The 27739-nt window shown below is 54.5% G+C and overlaps 1 protein-coding gene across 1 annotated transcript; it reads left to right on the top strand.

The window, feature by feature from the left end:
- Positions 1 to 665: 665 nt before the first annotated feature.
- UNC5B (unc-5 netrin receptor B) lies at positions 666 to 23864 on the top strand. The gene is made up of 17 exons (XM_057539415.1): positions 666 to 720; positions 851 to 1075; positions 5867 to 6010; positions 6473 to 6576; positions 7910 to 8090; positions 8842 to 9009; positions 9797 to 9961; positions 10174 to 10206; positions 12140 to 12334; positions 12676 to 13065; positions 13697 to 13784; positions 14648 to 14816; positions 14976 to 15209; positions 17297 to 17446; positions 18008 to 18172; positions 19193 to 19374; positions 20248 to 23864. Exons 1-17 carry the CDS (start codon positions 666 to 668, stop codon positions 20411 to 20413), a joined length of 2814 nt encoding a protein of 937 aa, XP_057395398.1. The 3' UTR covers positions 20414 to 23864.
- The last annotated feature ends 3875 nt before the right edge of the window (positions 23865 to 27739 follow it).

Genomic DNA, 27739 nt, shown 5'->3' with positions numbered 1-27739 from the left:
CCAGGGAGCCAGGCGGGGCCAGGGGTTCCATCTGGCCCCTTTGCGGGAGGAGATGGCCGCCGGCACAGCCTCACTGCCTTCCCAGCCTCCCAAGTGCCCTCATCCATAGGGCCGAGGGTGTGGATTTGGCTGAAGCAGGAAAGGCAAAGGGGGTGGATCAGAGCCACAGACCAGAGGAAGGGAGGGTCTGGGGGGAGGCTGCAGGGAAGGTGGTCTCCCCTGCATGCTGCTGCCTGCCGTGGGCTTCCTGGAGGTGGCGGCACTCTGGGAACAAGCACCAGGGAGCCCAGGCCTGGTGCTGCCACCCCACCTCAGCCCACCCTCGCCCCTGTGGGCCCTGACTTGTCTCCCTGCTTCCATCAACCTGGCTGGCTGGGGCTGCACAGGGCAGCTGTGGCTTCAGGGCAGAGCCGGCCTGGTTTGAGCTCCAGCCTCAGGCCCATTTCCAGCTCTTCACATTCTGTGGCATCGCCGTGGGAAACTGGAGGGAGGCTGGGGAGGGCCGGTGGTGAGGGCTGGAGAGGGGTGTCCTTGCCCTGATGGGTCACCTCACCTCCCTGGTCCACCCTGACTCCTCCATCTGTAAAAAAGTAGAATCACACAGCATCACAGGGCTGGGACTGGCTCCAAAACACAGCCTCTTAAAAGCAGGTCACAGCGGGGAAATGGAGGCCACAGGAGTGTCAGACCTCGCCCAGGCCACAGAGGGCGTCCCAGCAGGTCTCCTCAGCTGCCTACCCCTCCTCCTCCCCCAGCCTCCTCTCTCTGCCAGGGCCCCCAGGGGATGGAGGGGACCCAGGCCTCCCAGCCTGTGACCTCATGGAGCCCTCCCACCCTCCACCCTCTGCAGGCACTGATTCTGGCAGCGAGGTGCTCCCAGACTCCTTCCCGTCGGCGCCAGCAGAGCCGCTGCCCCACTTCCTGCGGGAGCCACAGGACGCCTACATCGTGAAGAACAAGCCGGTGGAGCTGCGCTGCCGTGCCTTCCCCGCCACACAGATCTACTTCAAGTGCAACGGCGAGTGGGTCAGCCAGAACAACCACGTCACGCAGGAGAGCCTGGACGAGGCCACCGGTGAGCCCACCCCACTCGCCGGGCACCCCCCGGGTCACCCCAGGCCCAGAGGGTCCTGGGCCTGGCTCCACCCTGGCTGCATGTGAGACCTCATACAGCCACGGTGCCCCCGGACCTCAGTGTCCCCTCTGAAGTTCACCCTGGACCAGTATTTCCCCAAGGCTTGGCCGCTTGCCCTGTCTGACTGGGTGACCAGGTGAAACAGCACCAAATCCCTTGCTGAGAGCTAGCTCCCTTTTCCAGTTTCCTTCCGTCCTCTGCTTACATCAGAGAGCAGGTCCAGTCGGGGACTAGGGTTCTTCCCTGCTCCCCCAGCACCTGCTGTGCTTGCTGTTTAAGGAAGAGGAGCCTGCTCTGTATCGCAGCCCTGCCCCCAACACCCAACCAGAATTCTAGACCATCGCTAGTTTCACAGGTCCTCTGTGTTGGTGAGAAGTGATACTGTTTTTGTTCACAGTAATGATGCAACGCTTCCTTCATAGAAATCAATTGGCTTAGGTTTTAAAAAAAAGGCCAGAAATATTAAGTAAATAATCATAGAGGTGGTGCTAGGATGTAGCCCAAGTCCTGCAGGAGAGGAGAGTGGCAGAAGCGTGGGAAACTAGGAGGAAGCGTGGGATGTGTGCAGGTCCCTGGGGGCCCCCCACCCCAGGCAGGAGGCAGAGCCTGGGGCTCCTCACATCTCCCAGAGCCCAGCCCCTGTTTACAGTACAGGACCTTCGGGGGTGGAAATCCTTTCCCCAGCTCAGGCCAGGGAGGGGGGCCACCCACTGCAGGTCACCTGCGGGCGGCCAGCTTTGGGCAGCCCCAACCGACCCCAGGCTCGGGGTGGCTCCTTTGCCCCAGAGCCTGCCTTGGCTTTGATTTCGTTTTTACCATCTCTTCCCTGACCTTTTCTTTCTCCTCCTTTTTCAGCCCTCTCTTCTTTCCTTCTGTCTCTCCTGCTTCTCCCTTCTCATCCCTGTCTCCTTTTGTGTCTGTCTTTTTTCCCTTATGTCTCTCTCTTTCTCTGCCTCAGTCTCATTCTTGTGTCTCTCCCCTGACATACTCTCTTTCACTCTCTCTCCTTCTTTCTTCCTCCTTCAACTTCTATTTTTCTGTGAAAAGCTGACAGATTTCAGAACCACTCAGGCTAAAATCATACCCCAGAATGTACTTAATGTCATTCAACACTGTACCATAAAAATTGGTTAAAATGGTAAGTTGTAGGTTATGTATATTTTACCAAAAATTTTAAAGAATTTCAAGAATTTTAAAAGTTAGAGTTGGAGTCTCATTCTCACTCAAAATCTAAAAATAAAAAAACGATTTTTAAAAAAATTATTTATTTATTTATTTTTGGCTGCATCGGGTCTTGGATGCAGTGTGCGGGCTCTTCGTTGCCGTGCGCAGGCTTCTCTCTGGTTGTGGTGCACGGGCTTAGTTGCCCCGTGGCATGTGGGCTCTCAGTACCCTGACCAGGGATCAAACCTGCGTCCCCTGCATTGCAAGACGGATTCTTAACCGCTGGACCACCAGGGAAGTCCCAAGAAAAGGATTTTTTATCTGATTTTTTTTTTCTTTTTTTTGGCCATGCCACGCGACTTGTGGGATCTTAGTTCCCCACCCAGAGATTGAACCTGCGCCCTCGGCAGTGAAAGCATGGAGTCCTAACCACTGGACTACCAGGGAATTCTCCAAAAGAGAAACTTTTTTTTTTTTTTTTTAAAGGATTTTCTTTTATTTATTTATTTATTTATTTGTTTATTATTTTTGTCTGTATTGGGTCTTCGGTTCGTGCGAGGGCTTTCTCCAGTTGCGGCAAGCGGGGGCCACTCTTCATCGCGGTGCGGGGACCGCTCTTCATCGCGGTGCGCGGGCCTTTCTCTATCGCGGCCCCTCCCGTTGCGGGGCACAGGCTCCAGACGCGCAGGCTCAGCAATTGTGGCTCACGGGCCCAGTTGCTCCGTGGCATGTGGGATCTTCCCAGACCAGGGCTCGAACCCGTGTCCCCTGCATTAGCAGGCAGATTCTCAACCACTGCGCCACCAGGGAAGCCCAAGAGAAACTTTTAAAAGGAAAAGAAACCGTATCCCAGCTGCCCCCATGCTCTGGCTGTGTGACCCTGAGGAAGTCACTCAACCTCTCTGAGCCCCAGTTTCTCTCTTTGTAAACTGGGATATTAACAGGTCTTGGTGAGGATGGAACAAGGTGGTACCTGTACAGTGTTGAGCACAGTGCCAGGACTCAGCAGGTGCTCAATAAACACCTGTTTCCTCCATCTTCTTTCTGGGTTTTTGTTGGCTTCTTTCCTCTTGAAACCTATTCTTACTTCTCTGTACCCCTGAGCCCCTCTGGCCCTGCAGAGCAAGGGGACAGTGTATCCTGCTAGGGCCCCTCACAGACCCTGTGATTATTAGTAACAGGGTGGCTCTTACTCCCCTGCTACCAGGCACACAAGTCCTGCCAGCCCTAGAAATCAAGACACTGTTGTCCCCATTAGCTGCAAAGAATGGACAGTGGTCCAGCAGGCCACACCCTTGGCAGCAGTGTGGCTGGTTCCTCCTTCTCCCCACCCCTAGCCCTCCCTGGCACTCTTCTGAAGCCCTGAAAACAGGATGGGGGCCAAAAGAGGCGGGACGAGCCCACCCACTATCTCATGCCAGGTCAAGGCAGGCAGCCCAACTCTGGGTGTCCTGGTCCAGGCACTGCCTGCCACTTGGCCATTATGCTGAGGGGGACACCTAGTCTGGGGCCCAAGTCTGGGAGACCAAAGGCCCCTGTCCTCCTCTTTGCCTGCTGGTGACCATTGCCACAGTGTCAAGCCCTGCTGGGTGGTAGTTTATCTGTCCAGCTGTTGGGTGCTCCTGAAACATTCTGGATGGATGACCCCCTTGAGAGGGGCCACTCCTCCAGGCTCCCAGCCTGGTGGATAAAGGGCAGGGCCCCACTCTCCTGCCCCGGGCCATGCAGCATTGCTTGTAGAGCAAGCAGTCCAGGCAGCCACTGCCAGCAGGCAGGGCCCCTGTCCCCCAAGAAGCCTCTTCCCTCCTGGTGCTCCACCCACAGCAAACACCAGCCCCCTCCAGTTTAGATCCCTGGCCACCAGGAGGGGTTCCTCACTGTCTGGGCTCCCAGTGCAAGGGCCCCCCTCCCTCAGGATGCAGGAGAGTTAAGGCAATGATTTCACTGGGAGAGGTCCAGAGAGGTGTCATTCATCACTGGGCAGAGCTCTAACTGGGGCAGGATGCCAGATAGCTGATCTCAGCTCTGCTGGCAACTTGCTCTGGGACTTTGGGCCTGCCACCTACCCTCTCCAAGCCTCAGTTTCTCCAGATGTAAAAGGAAGGGACTGGATGAGATCCAGATGAGCTGCCAGATTAGATTTGTGTCCAGCCTGGGCTGGGTGCTATAATTGCCATGATTCATTTAGAATTTACCCTGAGTGTTTTACTCTGATGAGGGAACCGAGGCTCAAAGAGGCTAAGTAACTTAGCTAAGGTCACACAGTTGGGGAGTGAAGGTAGGGCCAGGATTCAAACCTGTCAAGAAGCAGTCCAGCCCTCCACCTAACCACCATGCCACAGGACTACAATGTGTACACTCAACAGTCCTGCCCTTGAGGGGCTTATCAGAACCCACAAGCAACCATGAGAGGATGAGCTCAGATACATGATGGCGAGGAGGAATAGCTTTAGGAATTCCGAGACCAAGGGGGCAGTCAGGGAGGGCTTCCTGGTGGAGGAGGCCTTACAGTTCTCCCACAAGCTTTGGGGAGGAGCTTCGGATGGGTGCCCTCATCCAGGAGGGTTCATCCCTTTCCTGAACGTAGAGGGTTTTGTCAAGGGAGGATTGGCAAAGAGTGAGTGATTCCTTCTCTGTGGGCTGGTGGATCCAGTCGTTCAGGGAGGCCCTTGGGCCCTAGCAGGGAGTCATTGAGAGGTTTGGGGTTCCCAGGAAGAGGGGCCTTCCCTCAACTCCAGCCCCACAGGCTCCTGAGCTATGACCAGAGAGAGGCCACATGCTTGCCTCATATTTGTTGAGCCCATCGTCTTTGCCAGGCCCTGGGCCACGGCAGTGAACAGGACAAAGCCCCACCTCATTCTCCTGCAGGAGATACAGTTAACACATGAACACATCAATACAGTTCCAGGTAATGGTCAGTGCCATGAGGGAATCAGGCCGGGTGGGGAATGATAACTGCACAGACCAATGTCCAGTGCAGCTGTGGGAGTGCTGAGCGGTACTTTGACAGCTGGTGGGGGTGGGCCAGCATCAGGGGGCTTCCCTCCGAAGTGAGGCCCAGCCCAAAGCTGACGGTGACTGGGAGTTCACTGGACACAGAAAGGACAGAAGAGAGTTCCAGGCAGGGGACTGGATGTGCAAAGGCCCTGTGGCTAGAGAGGCCAGGAAAACATGAGGGCCTGGAAGACACCCGGTGAGGCTGCAGTGGGTAGATCGTGCAGGGCCTGGAGGCCACGTGGAAGGTCTGGGTCTTTACACTGGGATGACTGGAGACATAGCAGGGGAATGACCTGCCATTTGTGCCTTTTGAAGAGCTATCTGCAGGGTGGAAAGTCGATTGGATGGGGGCAGAGGGCTTGGGTTAGCCATTGAGTTTCCAGGTGAGCTGCAGTGGTGGCTTGGGCCAGGCTCGAGGCAGATGAGATGAGAAAAATGGAAACGTGAGGCACTTGGGAGAGGAGCCCACAGGACTCGGGGGGTTGGAAAGGAGAGAGATATTATGGTCCCATGTCCGGTGTCTTCTGTCCTCAGACCTGCCCCCTGATGGCGTCTCTCTTCTCCTCCCAGGCCTGCAGGTGCGAGAGGTGCAGATCGAGGTGTCGCGGCAGCAGGTGGAGGAGCTGTTTGGGCTGGAGGATTACTGGTGCCAGTGCGTGGCCTGGAGCTCTGCGGGCACCACCAAGAGTCGCCGGGCCTATGTCCGCATTGCATGTACGCCACCCTGACACCCTCACCCCATTCTCCTGGGCCCTTTCCCCTTCCCTGTGGATCCTGGAGAGAGAATTCCACACGCAGACATCAGGGCACAGGGATGCCAGCTCAGATGGCTCCATGACCCAGCACCTGTGCCACCTTTGGCCCCAGGATTTCTAACAGCCCTTTTTTGCCTACTTTTATATGAGGAAGCTGCCAGCTTCCTCACCATCCCCGGTCACCATGTGCATAGGATCCCAGAGTCAGGGAGGGAAGCTTGTTCCCCTGAGTCCACCTGGTGAGGCCCCCATCTTGGAGAAGTTCTCCAGGTAAAGGCCAGGTGTCCCCGTGAACATTCCCTTGGTGTGCACTGCCACCTAGTGGCTAGAATGGGGCCCTTCAGGATCCAGCTCTGCCTGACTGGCCTCCTCCCTGCACCGCCTGACTGTGCCTTGGAACACTTTTCCTTCCTTCTCCCAGACCTGCGCAAGAACTTCGATCAGGAGCCTCTGGGCAAGGAAGTGCCCCTGGACCATGAAGTTCTCCTGCAATGCCGCCCACCAGAGGGGGTGCCTGTGGCTGAGGTGAGTGGGGACATGGGGGACTTTGGGCATGGCAGAGGCCAGCCAGGCATGATATTTACCACCAGCCACAATGCCTCAGCCTTCCAGAGCCCTCCCATTTCACAGATGGGGATATCAAGGCTAGAGACAGAGAAAGGAACTGCAACCTCTGTAGAGCTCAGCGCATGCCAGACCCCAGCTGGGCCCTCCATAGGCATAACCCCACAGGATGGGGCAGAGCTGGGGCAGGAACCCCTAGGGCTCCTTGGGTTGACCCCAGGCTCAATCTCCTACAAGAGAAGTGGCCATATACACCATTTTCCCCCACCCCACCCAGAACCCAAGGCCCCAGCTTTATGTGTATCATAATACGTGCGTCTGAGCACAAACTCAGCCCACAAGCTGATCACCCCTTCCTGCACCACATGGCCTGTGCATCCCTGGGTGATGCCCACCTGTCCTCTTACTGCCCTGCTTGTGTTCCAGACCTGCTTCCTCTCTCCCGCTCCCTGCACTGGTGGTCCTCTAGTCAGAGCAGGGCATGGGGAAACGTCTCAGCTTTGTTGCCAGGGACCTCAGAACAGGATTGGGGAAGATGGAACCCTGGGCTTCCAGCTCAGAACCTTTGCTCTAATCACTTAGCTTCCCCCCAGCCCAGGCCCCCATCTGGAAATGAGCTCAGACAGACACCTTCTGTAATAGCTACCCCTCGTGGCTCCCACATGTGCCTGGCACTCGGCACGCTGGTCCTCGTAGCAACCCTTCAAGGTGGGTATTGTCATCCCATCTTATGGCTGGGAACACAGCACTGGGACAGGTGAAGCGGTCACCCAGGGTGACCCAGCTAGTGAGTGGCAGAGCTGGCATTTGCACACCCAGGTCTGCCAGACCAGGGACCATGTTTTTAATCACCTGCCAGGCCTCTCACCCTGGCTAAGGGAGTCGGTTTGCAGAGTTAATGATGAAGACATGTTCTTATTTAGTATCAATACTTAACGTGAGCCAGGCATGGCCTCCACACTTTCCATATACTGATTCATTTCATCCTCACAGTAGTCCTATGGGTAGTGCTATTAAATACCATCTTACAGTTGATGAAATTGAGGCCAAGTGGAAGTCCCTTCCCAAGGCCACTCAGCTGGTGGGTGGTCATCTTAACCACTGTGTTCTGTGGTGTCCAGCACAGTGCCTGGCCCGTGGAGGCCCTGCCCCCTGTGTCACCACCGTGGGTGGACATGGCTAGAACTGCAGTCCTGTTTATGGTCAGGCCTCCCTTCCCCCCAAGAGAGGGCCCACTCCCAGGGTGCAGGGGATCGGGCCCTGGGCCCTCACAGCTGCAACCCTGCCCCTGCAGGTGGAATGGCTCAAGAACGAGGACGTCATTGACCCCACCCAGGACACCAACTTCCTGCTCACCATCGACCACAACCTCATCATCCGCCAGGCTCGCCTGTCAGATACGGCCAACTACACCTGCGTGGCCAAGAACATCGTGGCCAAGCGCCGCAGCACCACCGCCACCATCATTGTCTACGGTGCGGCCCAGAGTGGGCTGGGGGGGTGGGGGAGGACACAGCCGACGGAGGGGGAGAGCCTGGGGCTATACAGCTGACCCTTCCCTACCCGGAAGCCAGCAGGACCTTGGTGAACAGGTGGGGAGGAAGAGGAGGCCCAGAGAGGGGAGGTGCCTTCACAAGGTCACACAGCAAAGCTAGTGGCGAAGTCAGGGACTCCTGGGTCCCCAGCCAGGAGCACTTGCCCCTTCTTGGGCCCTTTGCTTATCCCTGAAGGGGAAGACCCAGTCCTCTGAGAGTCAGGGCTAAGGCAGGGCCCAGTCGGTATCCCCATCCCCAAGCCTGTTGTTCTAGCAGTTAGGGATCACTGCTCAGGCCCGTCAGCTGTTCCTTGCTGTCCCCTTGGGCGGGAGGGCCAGAGCCATGGCTGAAATGAGTGTTGTAGAAAGAGCCCTGTACGGGGTTCCAGTTCCAAGCCCCCCATTACTCACGGGGAGACCTTGTGTAAGTGTCAGCCCTCTCTGAACCTTTGTTTGCCATTGGACAATGGGGCAGGGAATAGACAATGACCTCCTGGGTCGCCTCTGGTGCTGACAGATGCAGCCCAGGTCTGCCCGCTGGTATCTGAGTCCCCAGCCCTGGAGGCAGGAGGGGTCCAACTAGGAAGGGCCAGGCCTCAGCAGAGGCGCCTCATCATGGCTGGAGGATGGGGCTTGGGGGGCCCATGGGGCGAAGAGCCAGGCCAACCTGCTGACAACTGCTACCCCTGCAGTGAACGGCGGCTGGTCCAGCTGGGCTGAGTGGTCACCCTGCTCCAACCGCTGTGGCCGCGGCTGGCAGAAGCGCACACGGACCTGCACCAACCCCGCCCCACTCAATGGAGGCGCCTTCTGTGAGGGCCAGGCCTTCCAGAAGACTGCCTGCACCACCGTGTGCCCAGGTAAGGCCACCGGCCAGGTGGCAGTCCACCCACGCCCAGCCCCACGCCAGCCCCAGCCCCGCCTTCTGTGCTCTGGTGTCTGCCAGTCAGGACAGCCGATCTCTCCCCGTCGGGGTGGGGTGGGGGCAGAAGGTGCTTGTCCCGGGCCCCCCAGCTGGCTGACCAGGCTGGACTGGATGCTCTGACCGCTGACCTCCTGTTCTGCCCTGGGCTGCGGGAGAGACAGAGGCAGAGGCTCTGAGCTGCGGTCTGAGGGGTGGGCGGTCTGCTCTCCAGGCCAAGGGTTCTCAGCGTCAGCCCCCAGGCCGGGGCCCCAGAGGCTCCTGGGGTCAGAGAGCCTGTGCTCCTGCCCTTGACTGCTAGACCCACCTGGCCGCTGACCCTACCTTGCTGCAGTCCTCTCTTCCTTCTGTGTTACTCTGTGGCCCCATCGGTTGGTCTGTGTTCTCTCTCTTTGGTGACATGTTTGTGTGACTGATGTGGTGTTTTTCACCCTGGGTTTGTACCTCTTTGTGTACACTTGTGCCCTGGGCTGTATCTGCGTCAGTGACCTTATGTGTCTATTTGGGCTGTCTTCGCCCACCTGGTGCTCCTGTCTCTGCGCTGGCATGAGGCGTGGATTTCTCTGGATGGCATGCGTGTGTCTTGGGTTCCTCTTTCCCTGCTGCACTGTGTGTGTGTGTGTGTGTGTGTGTGTGTGCATGCACTGCTGTGTTGTGCACACATAACTGTGTGTGCATTCTGTGCATGCACGTGTCCCCATGCACCACGTGCTGTGTCCCCACAGTCGATGGCGCGTGGACGGAGTGGAGCAAGTGGTCGGCCTGTAGCACCGAGTGTGCGCACTGGCGCAGCCGCGAGTGCATGGCGCCCCCTCCCCAGAACGGAGGCCGGGACTGCAGCGGGACCCTCCTTGACTCCAAGAATTGCACCGACGGGCTGTGCGTGCAGAGTGAGTCCTTGGAAGGCAGGGCCCAGGGTGGGGGCTCTGGAGCCAGATAAGGGCCCCCCGGCCCCCCCCTCCCAGCCTGCAGTGGAGCAGCCCCTCGGGGCCCCTGCCCGCCTGCCACTCTGTCATCTCATCCATGCATCTCCCCATCACCTCCTCTACCACCCTATCCCTGCCATCTGTGTCATTGTCTTTCCCTTTATTTCCCTCAACAGATAAGAAAACTCTAAGTGACCCCAAAAGCCACCGTAAGTCCCATTTCATGGCTGTTCTCTTTCCTCTGGGGGGATCCCTGGTTTTCCTCGGCTGGCTTTTCCAGGGGGTGGGGTGCAGGGCAGGGCGAGGGGCAGGGAGAGCTGAAGGTGCCCACTACCAGCCCTCCACGGGGTTCCCAGCACCTGATGCTGCATGTGGCATGGTCTTCATCACAGTCAGACAGGCAGACCCTCGGCTGACAGAAAGGCCCTAGGATGCTATCCTGACCCCTCCCATTATAGGAGGAGAAGCTGATACCCAAGGATCCAGCCAGGATTCGAACCTAAGTATTTGGCCAGAGCTGGTGCTCCGAGCCCCACCCCTTGGTTGTCCTCTGTGGGAGGGGGCCAGCAAGCAGGCCCACACCTGCCCCTCCTGGTGCCCCTCACTGTGCCCCCAGCAGCCGACTGAAGCCTCCTAGGTCCTTGGGATGCCCGCTGCTCTGCGTCAGACCCTGGGGGCTCATCATTCATCCCCCAGGGGCTATGCTCCGCTGTAGTAAAGCTGCTTGGGCAGATTGGCGTGTGGTAATTAAACCACAATTTCCAAATAATTCTGGAATTATCAAATCAGTAGTGAGGCCTTCAGTGCAACTCACAGGGGGGCCAGACTGGTGACTGATTAGATATTGTAAATCACCAGGCAAGTGACCCCCATGATTAGTGACGATGTCATGAGGCAAAGCCCCCAGAGAGGTGGGAGCCCAGCCCTGGGGACCTTCTCCGGCAGCTCTCCTGGGGAGCCCAAGAATGAGGAGAGATGGGGGTCCAGAAGGTGATAGAAGCAGGCAAAAATGAGGGCTGAGAGCCCTGCCCTACTTTGCTGAAGCTCAGGCCTCCACCAGGAAGGAAAGCGGGCCTTCCTCTCCGAGGGTCCCTGGGGAGGGGAGGGAGTGGACAGGGGCTTCCCGGAGCTCCCAAAGGAAACAAGGGGGAAGGGCAGCCGTCTTGGCTAGGCTGTGCTGTCCGGTGTAGTAGCCACTAGCCACGTGTGGCTTGAACATTGTATTTATCTTAGCTGAAAATAAATACATTTAAAAACTCATTTCCTCAGTCAAGCCAGCCACATTTTAGTTGATTAATCACCACCCGTGGCTAGTGGCTGTCATGAGGGACAGTGCAGACGCGGGACATGCCATCATCATAGAGAGTTCTGTTGGACAGCCCTGCTTCGGACCCTGCCTCTGGACCCCGACACTTCCTTGCCTAGCTGTGTGGAGTTACTTCTAGCTGAGCGGCAGCCTGACCTGCCCCTCACCCAGAGCTGGGCCTTCTGCAGCCCAGCAGCCTGTCTGGGGGCGGGGAGTGTCGACATGGGTTGCCTCCCTGAGCCCCTTCCTTCCTCCTCTCCATCCCATTGCCACGCATCTCATTCCCCTCCTCCTGCTCCCCCTCCATCCCCGCCCCCCCCCCCCCACCCGCCGCCTCCTGCCCTCAGCACAGAATGGAAGGTGAGCTCAGAGCGGCTACTTGCAGAGATTTCTGGGAACCAGGGCCTTGGGTCCTATAGGGATTGCTGCAGGCTGCTAGTGAGGCCCTAGGTCTTAATCCCAGCTCTGAGAGGACACTTAGTGGTCCCGTGACTCTGAGCCACAGGTGCCTTGTCACCTCCTGGGCAGAGAGCAATGAGTTAACTCTTGGGAGCGTTAACTCCAAGAGTCCCTTTGCCTCTCCTTGCCACACGGGGAGGGAAGCAGGGCAGGGGGGCAGGGACATTTAGACCATTTTACTTATGGAGACTGATGCTCAGAGAGTTTCAAGGCTTGCCTGAGGTCACCAGCCTGTCTGGCAGGGCTCAGATTAGAACCTAGCACAGCACCAGTCTGTCCCAGGCCCTGCCTCTCCCCGGGGACCAAGGGAATCTCTGGCTCCCTCAGGGCCAGGGTCTCTGCCCCATGGCCCTCACTCAGCCCTCCTGTCCCCGCAGTTCTGGAGTCCTCGGGGGATGTGGCGCTGTACGCAGGCCTTGTGGTGTCCATCTTCGTGGTGGTGGCCGTCCTCGTGGTGGTAGGGGTGGTCGTGTACCGCCGCAACTGCCGGGACTTCGACACCGACATCACCGACTCGTCCGCTGCCCTCACTGGTGGCTTCCACCCAGTCAACTTTAAGACTGCGAGGCCCAGTAAGGACCTGGGAACGCCTGGGGTGGCGGGTGCAGGCAGGGTTCCCAGGGGGTGTGGCAGCCAGCCAGACCAGCCAGACCAGAGCAGAGGCTCCTGACTCCCTCAAGAGGTTTCCCTAGAGTTTTCTCTAAAGATCACTGGATGAGTTTGGTTAGAGAGATGCAGGAAAGAAGTAACCCAGGTGGTGAGTCCCTAAGCTTCCTGCCGCAGGTGGCAATGGAACCTTTCAGAGCTGGATGTTTGGGTAGGATTTTGTAAAAGAAGGCCTCCCGGCAGGTGCAGAGGGTGGGACGGGGCCAGCGAGGCACGGCTGGTCTGACTGCAGCCCCCGGCCCTGCAGACAACCCGCAGCTCCTGCACCCATCTGTGCCTCCGGACCTCACTGCCAGTGCGGGCATCTACCGCGGGCCCATGTACGCCCTGCAGGACTCGGCCGACAAGATCCCAATGACCAACTCACCCCTGCTGGACCCCCTGCCCAACCTCAAGATCAAGGTCTACAACTCTAGCACCACCAGCTCTGGGCCAGGCCTGGCAGACGGGGCTGACCTGCTGGGAGTCCTGCCACCCGGCACGTACCCTGGTGATTTTGCCCGGGATGCCCACTTCCTGCACCTGCGCAGTGCCAGCCTCGGCTCCCAGCAGCTCCTGGGCATGCCCCGTGACCCGGGGAGCAGTGTCAGCGGCACCTTTGGCTGCCTGGGCGGGAGGCTCAGCATCCCCGACACAGGTGGGTCCCTGCTCTGCTCGCCCATCAGTCTGGCCTCAGCATATCCCCTCTAGACAGTCCCAACACTCACCCAGCAGAAGATAGGGCTTCCCTGGTCCCATTTCACTGATGGGGAAAGTGAGGCCCAAGGGGAAGAAGTGATTATAAAATAGAAGACCTGGAGTGCAGTCCTGCCTCTGCCTCACAAGGGCAGGGGAACTCTCTAAACCTCAGTTTCACCATCTGGTGAGTGGGAAAGAATACCCCGATGTAGTCAACAAACCTACAGAGTGCTGTTGAAAAGGCAGGGCTGCCCAGCTCAGGTTGCAGAGCCAGAGTTGACAGTTTCCCAGCGTCATACACTGAGCTAGGCTGGGGCTGGCACTGCACCTTTAGACTCCAGGTCTTTGCCCCATCTCTACACCCCGTCGCAATGCCAGTGGCCCCTGTGCTGCTACTTGACAGCCCCTCTGCAGTCAGTGACCTGGCCTTTCCTTGCACCCAGTCCCCTCTCCCCACTCCTTGCTGGTGACCACCAGGAGCTCAGATGTCTTTCTCTCCCTGCTCCAAGATGGGGGCCAACTCCCAATCCCCTGTTCTAAGCTCCTGGACTCCCTCCAGCCCCTCCCTACTGACCTCCCTCTCCCCCTAGGGGTCAGCCTGCTGGTGCCCAATGGAGCCATTCCCCAGGGCAAGTTCTACGAGATGTACCTCCTCATCAACAAGGCAGAAAACACCCTGTGAGTATAGAGACCCCAGCCCCAGCCCAGCTGCCCCCTCCTCGGCCTCTCTTTCCCTGCTGCTTGCCCACCTTGGGCTCAAATGTCACCATTTCCCCTTCCAAGTCCAATCCTAAGGCCAGAGGTTGTTCTCCAAGGAAGACATTGCTACATCTTATTATGTTCACATTTAAACTGTGCAAAACCAGCACAACAAACCATAAAACTGAAAGCCAGTTGACCAGCTGGCTACAGTATGACAAAGGGCTACTATCCTAACTATGTAAAGAGCTTTGGGAGACCAATAAGAAAAACTGAACATCTCAGTACAAAAATGGACAAAGGCTATGAACAAGTGATTCACACACACTCTCTCTTATACACACACACACACACACACACACACATAGCGGCCAATAGGTTATGAGAAAATCTTTGACCTAATTTGTAGTCACAGAAACAGTCATTCAGACAGCCATAAGATACTGGAAGTCTTTTTGCTTCATCAACTTGCAAAGATATTTTCAGATGTCGTAATACCTTCACACTGGTGAGAGAATGGGAACACAGCCCTCCCACGGTGCGTCGGTGGGAGCGTGGATGGGTACCAGCTTTCCAGAGGGCACTTTAGCAGCACCTATCCACAACATCCCTGGAGTGCAGAACCTTTGAAGATGGGAGCAAAGATCTGGCTATGAGAATATTGCGGAGTAATAGCAAAAATTTAGAAACGATCTCGAGGCCGGTGCCATTTTTCCTTAACCCGTGGCCTCTGGGAGCCCCCAGGGTGCAGTCCTGCCTTCTCCCATCCCAGGAGCTGGGGCAGAGCGGGGGCCCAGCACCGCTCCCTCACTGCCTCCCTCCTGCCCTCCACCCCACCCCAGCCCGCTTTCGGAAGGGACCCAGACAGTATTGAGCCCTTCGGTGACCTGCGGGCCCACGGGCCTCCTGCTGTGCCGCCCCGTCATCCTCACGCTGCCACACTGCGCTGAAGTCAGTGCCGGGGACTGGATCTTCCAACTCAAGACCCAGGCCCACCAGGGCCACTGGGAGGTGAGGAGCCAAGGCCGGGGGGCCGGGTCCCCTAACCCAACCTGCCCCGGGAGGTGTCGGGAGCTGAGAGGAAGCCCCTTTCTTCCTGGCCTAACCTGCTTGGACCCTCTCCAGGGCCTTGGCTGATGCAGCCACCTCACCCCCACTGTCACCCTGCAGGAGGTGGTCACCCTGGATGAGGAGACCCTTAACACCCCCTGCTACTGCCAGCTGGAGGCCAGGTCCTGCCACATCCTGTTGGACCAGCTGGGCACCTACGTCTTCACGGGTGAGTCCTACTCCCGCTCGGCAGTCAAGCGGCTGCAGCTGGCCATCTTCGCCCCCGCCCTCTGCACCTCGCTGGAGTACAGCCTCAGGGTCTACTGCCTGGAGGACACGCCCGTAGCACTGAAGGTAAGGCCAGGCCATGGGTACCCACACAGGCCTGCACACTGCGGGTACCTCACCCACAGCCGGCCGGCTGCATGGTACCTTCCAGTATCCCCCTCCTCAGGATCATGGTACCTGCCAGGCACCCTCTGCCACCATCAGCCTTATTCAGTCATTCATTTGTTCCTCAAACATTGAAATCGCATCAGATCCTCGAGATACAGAGATGAGTTGGGCACAGTTCTGCCCTCACCAAGCTGCGGGCTAGAGGTGGGAGACAGACCAGGGGATCACTGATGCAGGGCTAAGGGAACATCAGCCTGGGAGGGGCTGGCAGGTCCTGGTTGTTGGGGAGGGGGTCTGAGAAGGCTTCACAGCAGGGCTGACCTTAGACCTAAGCTCCAAGGGACAGGTGGGAGTTCTGGGCGGAGAAGGAAGAAGCGCATTCCAGGAGACAGAGCGGCTTATGCAGAGGCAGGTGTGTTGTTCTGTGTGCCAAAGCGTGCAGGGCTGTGAGAGGTGGGGCTGGAGAGACAGGCAGGGCTCAGCCTCCCAACAGCCTTAGGGTCATGGCAAGGAATTTGGAACCTGTCCAGTGGGCGGGGGCAGAGACCCGGTGGACACCTGTTCATGGGTGCTCTTTTGAAAGCTACGCAGTGGGGATGGGTAGACAAGAGGCAGGGAGACCAATTGGGAGGCTGCAGCTGGACCTTGGACAACAGACAGTGACAACAGCTGGAGAGGGGCCTGGAGTCTGTTTAGTCAGTAGAATGGACAGAAACAGTGACTGATGGGAGGAACAGGGGGAGGGGGAGGGGGGCGGCTGACAGCCAAGCTCCTAGTGTGTGCAAAAGAACGGACAGTGCCCTTAAGCGAGGGTAGCGCACAGCAGATGAGAAGGGGTTCGGGGCAGGAAGAGAGAGAAAGTGAAGGGACCAGATTTTAGCACCTAGAACCTGATAACGGCAGGTGTTAGTACCACCCTGTCCCCCCAGCCTCTGAGACCCTGTCCATTCTCTGCCCAGCCCTCCCACCAGTTCCCAGGATCTCAGTCTCATCCTGACAAACAGTGGAAGAGCACAGAGCCTTGGCCCTATTTAAACCCCTTTTCCTTCTCCATCCTTCCATCCCCTGCTGCTATGAAGCCTTCTCCTTTCCTGTAGCTCCACGTCTCCTCCCGCCCACAATCTGTGGGCCTTTCTATCTCCTTTGCCTCTCAGTCTCATGTGACTTGTCTCAAACTCCAAGTTGCCGACTGATGCAACACAGGTTAAAAGGCCTTGTGGGAGAATGAGTATCTTCTGCTGGGACCAGGCTGACCTGAACTTGCAGGAGGCCCATAATAGGTTAGAGGCTCCTGGGAAATGCTCTTGCAGCCTGGATCCCTTGGTATTAGGGCATTGGCTAACATCTAGTTATAGTCAGAGAATGGAATGGAAATCAAGAGGGAAGTTGCCACATATTGGCTTGATGGCATTGGCTAACATCTTTATTTATTCAATCCCCATCCATCCGTCTGTCCATCCATTCATTCATCCATTCACCCATCTATCCATTCACCCATCTATCCATGCATCCATCCATCCATCCAACTTTCTGCCCATCTGTCTGTGTATTCATTTAGTCCATAATCTATCTGTCCATCCAGCCCTCACTCATCCACGCATTTATCTTTTCTTCCATCTGTTCTTCTGTTTCTATACCCATCCATTTGTATATTCATCTGCACATCATTTTGTCTGTCTGTCTGTTGATCTGTCTATCCACCCATTTGTCAACCCATCTATTTATCCATCTACTTATCCATTCATCCATCAGTCCATCTATTCAGTCATCTGTAAAGCCATTCATCCATCCACCTGTCCCACCATCTGTCCATTCATCCATCTATTTTTCCCTCCATCCATTCATCCATGCATCTATCCACACAGTAAGTCTTCTATGAGCACTTACCAAATCCCAGCCCTGTGGCTCAGATGGTTCCCTGCCTTCAATGTTACAGCCTAGTTCCCTCTGCCCACGTGTGTCCCCAAGCCCCAAACTTGCAGCAGGAAAGGGCCCTTTGGCCAAATGTGATGGGCTCCCCCTTCTCATTGCTCCCTGGCCCACAGGAGGTGCTGGAGCTGGAGCGAACCCTGGGTGGCTACCTAGTGGAGGAGCCAAAACCCCTGCTGTTTAAGGACAGTTACCATAACCTGCGCCTCTCCCTCCACGACATGCCCCACGCCCACTGGAGGAGCAAGCTGCTGGCCAAGTACCAGGTGAGCGCTGGGCCGCAGGAGGGGGAGGGATGGAGCTGGGGAGGGGCGCACTTGGGGGGCTGCCCAGAGAAGTCCAACTCCCCTCCCTGCCTCCTCCCTCGGTCCTGCAGCCTTGGTCCCCACTCCCATCCCTGTGTCTCTCTCTGTCTCCCTCCCCCTGCCACCCCTGTCCCATACTCCCCCACACAAATGTCTGTACCCGTCATCTTTAAAGAGACCTTACCATCTCTGAGAGCGTTCATGGCTGGCAGATTGTCCAAACTAATCTCTGATGGTCACATCCCTCTGCACGCGCCCATCTGTGTGACACCATTGAGTCCACGAGGCTTGCCAGACCCAGGCACATGCACACACACAGTCACATATTCAGACTCGTGCCTTCTCACCCATATACTCCCTTTCTCAACTGAAGGGCCCTTGCCCAGCTCCTCTTCCTCTGCCCACCTGGATGGAGAGGTCCCAACCCTCCCTGAGGCTGGCCCCCTTACCTGCCTCCGCCTCCATTCCCCGAAGGCAGGGCAGGCTGGCCTCGCCTCCTTGACCCTGCCCCTCCTCCCCCAGGAGATCCCCTTCTATCACATTTGGAGTGGCAGCCAGAAGGCCCTGCACTGCACCTTCACCCTGGAGAGGCATAGCCTGGCCTCCACGGAGCTCACCTGCAAGATCTGCGTGCGGCAGGTGGAGGGGGAGGGCCAGATATTCCAGCTGCACACCACGCTGGCAGAGGTGAGGGCCGGAGAGCGGACACCCCACGGGGCTGGGCGCTGCAGCGTGCGGACCCCAGGCTCCCCCTCATCTGGGGGAAAGGCCACCTCCCACAGAGCTGTGCCCCTCACCTCCCAAGTCTGAGCTGGGACTTGGTCACTCTTTGCTAACAGCTGTGACTTACTGAGTGCCGAGCCTGGGCTTGGCCTGTACCAAATCTCACCAAATCTTTACAACCACCAGGGAGACAGATACGAGGATCCCCACCTGGGAGGTGAGAAAGAAGGTTTTAGGGAGGGCAGGTATCATGGACCTTGTATCAAGCCAACGCTTGGCCCAAGCCTGTGGCTCTCCACCACTATAATCCGGATTGAGGTTTATAAAACCTAGGCCACCCAGGGAGCAGTGCTAGGCCCTCCTTGCAGTGCAGTGTAAAGAGCACTGGATATAGTCTAGACCAGCGGTCCCCAACCATTTTGGCACCAGGGACCGGTTTCATGGAAGACAGGTTTTCCACAGATGGATGGGGGTTGGTGCGGGGGATGGTTCAGGAGGTAATGCGAGCAATGGGAAGCGGCAGATGAAGCTTCGCTCGCCCACCCGCCACTCACTTCCTGCTGTGTGGCCTGGTTCCTAACAGACTGCGGACCAGTTGGGGACCCCTGGTCTAGACCTAGCTCTACCACTAACGTGGCATGTGACCATGGATCAGTCACTTCTCCTTTCCAGACTTCATTTGCGTTTGTGTAAAAGTGGGTCCACATGGATTAGACTGGGGCTGAGGCCCCCTGTGGCTTTGTAATCACGAGATGGCATCAGCACTGGCCCAGGCAGTGCATTAGCATGTGCACCCCGAGGGCAGGGAGGGGAGTGTGCAGCCCTGGCCCTGGAGAGCTGACCTTCCAGGGGAGGAGCCCTTTGAGCAGCTGGAGCCTCCAAGAGCTCACAGTCCCCAGGCAGGAAGGCCGGAGGGGCAGATGCCCAGTGAGCCGTGCACAGGGAGCCCTCTGACCCTCTCACCCTTGCCCCGTGCTCTTCCAGACGCCTGCTGGCTCCCTGGACGCCCTCTGCTCCGCCCCCAGCAGCGCAGTCACCACCCAGCTGGGACCCTACGCCTTCAAGATCCCCCTTTCCATCCGCCAGAAGATATGCAACAGCCTGGACGCCCCCAACTCGCGCGGCAATGACTGGCGTTTGTTGGCGCAGAAGCTCTCCATGGACCGGTGAGTGTCGGGACAGCCCACCCGGCCTGGACCACAGCCGCCCCCCTCCCTCTGTCCCCATGGGGCAGGTGGGGCAGGCAGCCTGACGGTCCAGGAGCGGATCCGCCATTTGCGGTAGACCAGGAGCTCAGGCTTGGGTGTGCTAAGTCTGAGAAGCTGGTTCCTTGAGGAGCATCGCGCTCAGAGTGCTGGCCCTTGAGAATCAGGTAAAGCCAGGATACCAGCCAAGTGTGATCACCGTCAGCAGTCCTGTGTCCAGGACAGAGCAGGTATTTTGGAAATGCTTGCTGGGTGACAGAATGCATCCTGGTGTCAAAACTCTTCTGGAGAACTTAAAATGCTGGATAAATATAATGGCAATTAGTCATCATTATTGTCAGGGTACACTTACTGAGAAACCATTTAATAAACCTGCATTGAGCAGATGCCATGTAGAAGACATCTTACTAAAAATGAGTGGGATCTATAAGGATGTCAAAGGCTTTGTTCCTGCTTTCAGGGGAGTGCATGGGGCGGGTGAGAGCAGGCAGAGAACGAATGTGGGATGGAGAGAGAGAATGCAGTGCTAGGTTTGGACAGCCTCTCCTGGGACCAGTGTCTTTCAGTGATAGTAATAACGATGATGATGACCGATGATGAGCAGGACAGTTTCCATTTTAGAGATGAGACTGGGGCTCAGAGAGGAGCAGTGACTTGCCCAGGGCCACACAGCCTGCAAGCAGAGGGGCTGGAATTCAGACCCAGGATTGTGGGAGCCCAGAGCCCACCGTCCCGGTGCTCCTGGGATGTACTCCTAGTGCTCCCTCCACCCCAGGCTCCTGGGAGGGGCTGAGCATTTTGGGAGCCCAGTGTCCTTCTCCTTCCCTCCATCAGGTACCTGAACTACTTTGCCACAAAAGCGAGCCCCACGGGTGTGATCCTCGACCTCTGGGAAGCTCTGCAGCAGGACGACGGGGACCTCAACAGCCTGGCGAGTGCCTTGGAGGAGATGGGCAAGAGTGAGATGCTGGTGGCCATGGCCACCGACGGGGACTGCTGAGCTGCCCCAAACCCGCGGGCTGTTAGGGACCAGCAGGTGGCTGGCACAGGCAGGCCCAGGGCAACCTCCTGTGGGGCAGTTGGGCCTCCTCTGCTCCCGAGCTCACAGCCAGAATCGCCCTTCCTCCTCCTCCTCCCCTTGCCCCACCCCCAGACCACGACCAGCCTTAGGAAATCCATGGACGTTGTTGTTGGGAGGACCCAGCGGTCCTTCTCCACCTCCTGCTGTCTCTCCTGACCTCAGACCGCTGTGCAGGAACTGGGATGGGGATGGGGCCTCTGGAGGCAGCTAGGGGAGCAAGGAGGTGGCCCTCCCACCCTCTGCCCCAGGGTCTCTGGGGGGCGTCTGTTTTAGTTGTGCTCTTCATTTTCTTCCTCAGTTATTGATTTCTCCCTCCTCCCTAAGCCCCTTTCTCCTTTCACACTGTTTTCCTCTTCGAAGAGTCAAGTACAGTTCAGACAAACTGCTTTCTCCTGTCCACAAGCAAAAAGGAAGAGGAAAGAAAGAAGGAAAGAAAGAAAGCTTCAGACTGCTAGTAAGGCTCAAAACAAGAAGAAAAACACCAAAACCACAAGGGAAAAGAAAACCCAGTTTCTTAGGAAACGCAAATGATTTATTATCCAGATATTTGGATAAGTCCTTTTTAAGAAAAAAAAGAAAAAGAAAATGAAAAAACAACACAAAAAAAATAGAAAACGCTTTTCTTGGGTATGGGTGAGTGTGGGCATGCTCGTGGTTCTGGCCAGGAGCGTGTGTGTGTGTGTGTGAATCAGGGAGAGAGAGACTGAATAGGGAACACTTTGCTGCTAATGATTTTATCTTAGACTAAATTCTAACAAGGCCTCAGCTTCCACGGTTCTACAGGGTCAGATGAGGTTTGAGCTGTGGTCCCATGTTTCTTTCTAAAATCTTAAGCAGATGCTGAATCAGTAAAGCCAAGGAGCCCTGAGATCTGGCTTGGGGTGGAGTCCTGCCTCCCTCTCACAGCCCCAGGCAGGTGCTCCAAGTCTCAGTCTGGGCTCCCAGGAATCCAGATTAAGAGGCCCTGGGATGGAAAATGTGGGCAGGCCAGCCCACCTGTGAGCCAGGGAGAATTTCCAGTACTGTGGTCTGGTGGCTTCTGGAGAGGGGGCATGGCCCAGAAGGGGAGCCCTAACAGAGAGAGAGAAGTCAGGGATGAGAATCCCCCATGGACACATCTCTCTCCCACATCCCAGGGTGGGGCCAGCGAGGACACGCCCACCCAGCAGCCTCTAGACCAGGTGGGCTGGAGCAGGTGGGCGTTCTCCTAATGCCCAGGATCTGCCCTTTCCCAGGCTTGGTTACTTCTGTAAAACAGAAGGGGTGGATAAGAGGGCCTCTCTAGCTGCCGAAGCCTGAGCTTCTGGGGTCGGTGTGGCTTTGAGGAACGTGTTAGCAGCCATCCCTGCGGGTGGCATGGGAGGCTGGGAGGTGGCTGCTTGGCTGTACTTTACACACTGGCCCCGAGTGGAGGAGGAAGGGTGGAGGGCTATTTTCCCAGCTCTGATCTCCACAGGCACCTCCCTGCAACCCTAACGTCACCCTCCCTCCGCAGTCTGACAGAGTTTGAAGGAAGCTTTGACAGGCAACATTGCCAGGGTGGAGGGCCTGGCATCCCTTCGCCAGCCTGTTCCAGGATGTTCCAAGGGGCCATCAGGGTCCCTTTTTGGGCCATCTGGTGATGGCTGGAACCAGAATCTTGAGCTGGCACAGAGGCCACGTCAAAGGCCTCTCCTCCTTGGCACCCAAGCCAAAGCAAGTGCCAGCTCTGGGCATTGACCCCAGGGCTTGCCCCAGCAGGTCCATGAGTATCCTGGCTTTTGAAAGTCTGGTCTCCTGGGAGGAAAGCAGGTTTGGGGGCTGTAGTCCCAACCATTGTCCCCAACCTGGCTTCCCTGCCATGCACTAGGTGGCTTATGTATCATAGTGGGATTCTCACCACCCACCAGCCCCCCTGGGGAATGGGTTGGCTGTGGGCAGTCAAGGGCCTGCTGGGTTTGAGAGAGGGTTCCTTTTTATCAGGGCTGCTGAAGGGGCCAGGCCTGCATCGGGCTTGGGCCCCTGAGGCTGAGACCATGGCTCTTCATTACCCCAGTGCCTGTGTGGACGTTGCCTCAGACAAAGGCAGTGAGCCTTCCCTGCCAAGGGTGCCTGTCCACTACAGGCTCAGCATCCCGGCTCGCTCCTAGTCTGAGCTGTGTGGGCCTGTGTGGTAGCTTGAGGGCAGCCTGGAGTCCAAAGACCAGCGTTCAAGCTCCAGCTTTGCCATTAAACCTCTGTGTGACTTCAGGCATATGACTGCCTTCTTGGGGCCTCTTTTCCTTTTTCTACCAAGGCCCCACAGCTGCTGTCTGAGGACTTTTGGGCTCTGATACGTCATTCTAGTCTCCTGATGGGAACGCTAGTGGGTAGAAGTTGACGGTGGTCTGCCATGTCCCTCCTCCGTGCCCCACCCTCAGAAGCATGCTGCTTCCTCAGTGCCCAGGACAGGAGCTCTTGGTGGATGAGGCCAGGCCAGACCCCAGGTGCCATTTCTAATCGGATTCCCAGAAATTGTGTACCAGGGCCTGGAGCACAGAACCAATTGGCTGAAGCCTCCTGGGAGGGTTCAAACTGTCCAGCTTTATAATAAAAGCCTGGAAAGGATTTGCTGGCTCCATCAATCTGCCACGGCTGCTGTGACTACGTCTGCAGACTGCCTGCCTCAGGGTGGGATGGACATTTCTCCGCTTATTCAGGCCTGAGAGGTAGCCCCACGCAGCCGAGTACCTTGAGAACCGCAGATTAAGTGCCGCTGCAGGAATGCAGGGCCCTCGCGCGCTGTTGACGTCTCACTCATCTCTGGGGTGTGTTTGTGCGTGTGTGCGTGTGTGCGTGTGTGCGTGGGCTTTTATCCACGGGCACATCAGCGATCCTCTCCGGGAACGTGACCCCACCTGTGTGTGCATGTGTGACCTCCTCGCGTCCAGGCTGGGCCATCTGGAGGTTGGCGTGCCTGGTTTTGCCCTCTCTGAGTCCACAGGGTCAGTCGGTGTATCTTCTATGTGCCTCTCCCTTGGCCTTCCCTCGCAGTGCCCTGGGCTGCAGAGGGACCCTCCCCACTCCTGGATGATCCAGGACCCTCTGGTCCCTTTTCCCCAGCAACCAGGCAGCTGAGCCAGGTCCCTTAGCAGGCCCTCTGAGGAGAGGTGACCAAGAGCCTGGGTGCAGGGAGCAGCTGTCATGTGGGCCAGGGGCTGGACCACTCGCCTGGGCCATGGACATGGTTCTGTGCTTGGGGCTGCAGGGCTGCAGGGATGGCCCCAATCCCACCTCTGTTTATTCTGTAAACTACAACCTGTAAATAACATTTAGCATTCCTATTGTAACAAAATTAATTTTTATGAAATAAATTATATTTCCTAGTCTAATAAAAAATTCAGGTTGTATTCTGTCTTTTCTTTTTTTTTTTTTTAGATTTTTTTGGTATGGACTTTTTTTTTTTAACGTCTTTATTGGAGTATAACTGCTTTACAATGTTGCGTTAGTTGATGCTGTATAACAAAGTGAATCAGCTATATGTATATATACATCCCCATATCTCCTCCCTCTTGCGTCTCCCTCCCACCCTTCCTATCCCACCCCTTTAGGTGGACACAGAGCACCCAGCTGATCTCCCTGTGCTATGTGGCTGCTTCCCACTAGCTATTTTACATTTGGTAGTGTATATATGTCCATGCCACTTTCTCACGTCGTCCCAGCTTACCCTTCCCCCTCCCCGTGTCCTCAAATCCATTCTCTACATCTACGTCTTTATTCCTGTGCTTCCCCTAGGTTCTTCAGAACCAATTTTTGTTTTTTCAGATTCCATATATATGTGTTAGCATACGGTATTTGTTTTTCTCTTTCTGACTTACTTCACTCTGTATGACAGTCTCTAGGCCCATCCACCTCACTACAAATAACTCAATTTCGTTTCTTTTTATGGTTGAGTAATATTCCATTGTATATATGTGCCACATCTTCTTTATCCATTCATCTGGTGATGGACACTTAGGTTGCTTCCATGTCCTGGCTATTGTAAATAGAGCTGCAATGAACATTGTGGTACATTACTCTTTTTTTTTAATAAATTTATTTATTTATTTATTTATTTATTTATTTATTTATTTATTTATTTATTTTTGGCTGCATTGGGTCTTCATTGCTGTGCACGGGCCTCCTCCAGTGGTGGCGAGCGGGGGCCACTCTTCACTGCACTGAACGGGCTTTTCACCATGGTGGCCTCTCCTGTTGCGGAGTGCAGGCTCTAGGCACGTGGGCCTCAGCAGTTGCAGCACGCGGGCTCAGTAGTTGCGGCTCATGGGCTCCAGAGCACAGGATCAGGAGCTGTGGCGCACGAGCCTAGTTGCTCTGCAGCATGTAGGATCCTCCCGGACCAGGGCTCAAACCTGTGTCCCCTACATTGGGAGGCGGATTCTTAACCACTGCACCACCAGGGAAGTCCCACATGACTCTTTGAATTATGGTTTTCTAAGGATATAAGCCCAGTAGTGGGATTGCTGGGTCGTATGGTAGTTTAATTTTTAGTTTTTTAAGGAAACTCCATACTGTTCTCCATAGTGGCTGTACCAATTTAACTTCCCACCAACAGGGCAAGAGGGTTCCCTTTTCTCCACACCCTCTCCAGCATTTATTGTTTGTAGATTTTTTGATGATGGCCATTCTGACTGGTGTGAGGTGATACCTCATTGTAGTTTTGATTTGCATTTCTCTCATGATTAGTGATGTTGAACATCCTTTTATGTGTTTGTTGGCAATCTGTATATCTTCTTTGGAGAAATGTCTATTTAGGTCTTCTGCCCATTTCTGGATTGGGTTGTTTGTTTTCTTGATACTAAGCTGCATGAGCTGCTTGTACATTTTGGAGATTAATCCTTTGTCAGTTGCTTCATTGGCAAATATTTTCTCCCATTCTGAGGGTTGTCTTCTTGTCTTGTTTATTGTTTCCTTTGCTGTACAAAAGCTTTTAAGTTTCATTAGGTCCCATTTGTTTATTTTTGTTTTTATTTCCATTTCTCTAGGAGGTGGGTCAAAAAGGATCTTGCTGTGATGTTTGTCATAGAGTGTTCTGCCTGTGTTTTCCTGTAAGAGTATTATAGTGTCTGGCCTTACATTTAGGTCTTTAATCCATTTTGAGTTTATTTTTGTGTGTGGTGTTAGGGAGTGTTCTAATTTCATTCTTTTCCATGTAGCTGTCCAGTTTTCCCAGCACCACTTATCAAAGAGGCTGTCTTTTCTCCATTGTATATTCTTGCCTCCTTTATCAAAGATATGGTGACCATATGTGCACGGGTTTACCTCTGGGCTTTCTATCCTGTTCCGTTAATCTATATTTCTGTTTTTGTGCCAGTACCATACTGTCTTGATTACTTTAGCTTTGTAGTATAGTCTGAAGTCAGGGACGCTGATTCCTCCAGCTCCATTTTTCTTTCTCAAGATTGCTTTAGCTATTCGGGGTCTTTTGTGTTTCCATACAAATTGTGAAATTTTTTGTTCTAGTTCTGTGAAAAATGCCATTGGTAGTTTGATAGGGATTGCATTCAATCTGTAGATTGCTTTGGGTGTATAGTCATTTTCATAATGTTGATTCTTCCAATCCAAGAACATGGTATATCTCTCCATCTGTTTGTATCATCTTTAATTTCTTTCAGCAGTGTCTCATGGTTTTCTGCATATAGGTCTTTTATCTCCTTAGGTAGGTTTATTCCTAGGTATTTTATTCTTTTTGTTGCAGTGGTAAACCGGAGTGTTTCCTTAATTTCTCTTTCAGAATTTTCATCATTAGTGTATAGGAATGCAAGAGATTTCTGTGCATTAATTTTGTATCCTGCAACCTTACCAACTTCATTGATTAGCTCTAGTAGTTTTCTGGTAGCATCTTTAGGATTCTCTATGTATAGTATCATGTCATCTGCAAACAGTGACAGCTTTACTTCTTCTTTTCTGATTTGGATTCCTTTTATATCTTTTTCTTCTCTGATTGCTGTGGCTAACACTTCCAAAACTATGTTGAATAATAGTGGTGAGAGTGGACAACCTTGTCTTGTTCCTGATCTTAGAGGAAATGGTTACAGTTTTTCACCAGTGAGAATGATGTTGGCTGTGGGTTTGTCATATATGACCTTTATTTTGTTGAGGCAAGTTCCCTATATGCCTACTTTCTGGAGGGTTTTTATCATAAATCAGTGTTGAATTTTGTTGAAAGCTTTTTCTGCATCATATGATTTTTATCCTTCAGTTTCTTAATATGGTGTATCACATTGATTGATTTGCGGATATTGAAGAATCCTTGCATTCCTGGGATAAACCCCACTTGATCATGGTGTATGATCCTTTCAATGTGCTGTTGGATTCTGTTTGCTAGTATTTTGTTGAGGATTTTTGCATCTATGTTCATCAGTGACATTGGTCTGTAGTTTTATATTTTTGTGACATCTTTGTCTGCTTTTGGTATCAGGGTGATGGTGGCCTCGTAGAATGAATTTGGAAGTGTTCCTCCCTCTGCTGTATTTGGAAGAGTTTGAGGATAGGTGTTAGCTCTTCTCTAAATGTTTGATAGAATTCACATGTGAAGCCATCTGGTCCTGGCCTTTTGTTTGTTGGAAGATATTTAATCACAGATTCAATTTCAGTGCTTGTGATTTGTCTGTTTATATTTTCTATTTCTTCCTGGTTCAGTCTTGGAAGGTTGTGCTTTTCTAAGAATTTGTCCATTTCTTCCAGGTTGTCCATTTTATTGGCATATAGTTGTTTGTAGTAATCTCTCATGATCCTTTGTATTTCTGCAGTGTCAGTTGTTACTTCTCCTTTTTCATTTCTAATTCTGTTGATTTTGAGTCTTCTCCCTTTTTTTCTTGATGAGTCTGGCTAATGGTTTATCAATTTTGTTTATCTTCTCAAGAACCAGCTGTTAGTTTCATTGATCTTTGCTGTTGTTTCCATCATTTCTTTTTCATTTATTTCTGATCTGATCTTTATGATTTCTTTCCTTCTGCTAACTTTGGGGGTTTTTTGTTCTTCTTTCTCTAATTGCTTTAGGTGTAAGGTTAGGTTGTTTATTTGAGATGTTTCTTGTTTCTTGAAGTAGGATTGTATTGCTATAAACTTCCCTCTTAGAACTGCTTTTGCTGCATCCCATAGGTTTTGGATCATCGTGTTTTCATTGTCATTTGTTTCTAGGTATTTTTTGATTTCCTCTTTGATTTCTTCAGTGATCTCTTGGTTATTTATTAGTGTATTGTTTAGCCTCCATGTGTTTGTATT

This window comes from Balaenoptera acutorostrata, unplaced genomic scaffold (genome assembly GCF_949987535.1).
Source record: "Balaenoptera acutorostrata unplaced genomic scaffold, mBalAcu1.1 scaffold_320, whole genome shotgun sequence".
NCBI lineage: Eukaryota > Metazoa > Chordata > Mammalia > Artiodactyla > Balaenopteridae > Balaenoptera > Balaenoptera acutorostrata.
The sequence above is the reverse complement of the archived record's forward strand: the minus strand, read 5'-3'. Positions and strand labels throughout refer to the sequence as shown.

Excerpts from the sequence above, each read along its gene's own strand:
- UNC5B (XM_057539415.1), top strand. The coding sequence starts at position 666 with ATGGAGGCCACAGGAGTGTCAGACCTCGCCCAGGCCACAGAGGGCGTC. Across the intron at positions 721-850 it reads CACAGAGGGCGTCCCAGCAG|GCACTGATTCTGGCAGCGAG; the intron begins GTCTCCTCAGCT and ends CACCCTCTGCAG. Across the intron at positions 13,785-14,647 it reads AACAAGGCAGAAAACACCCT|CCCGCTTTCGGAAGGGACCC; the intron begins GTGAGTATAGAG and ends ACCCCACCCCAG.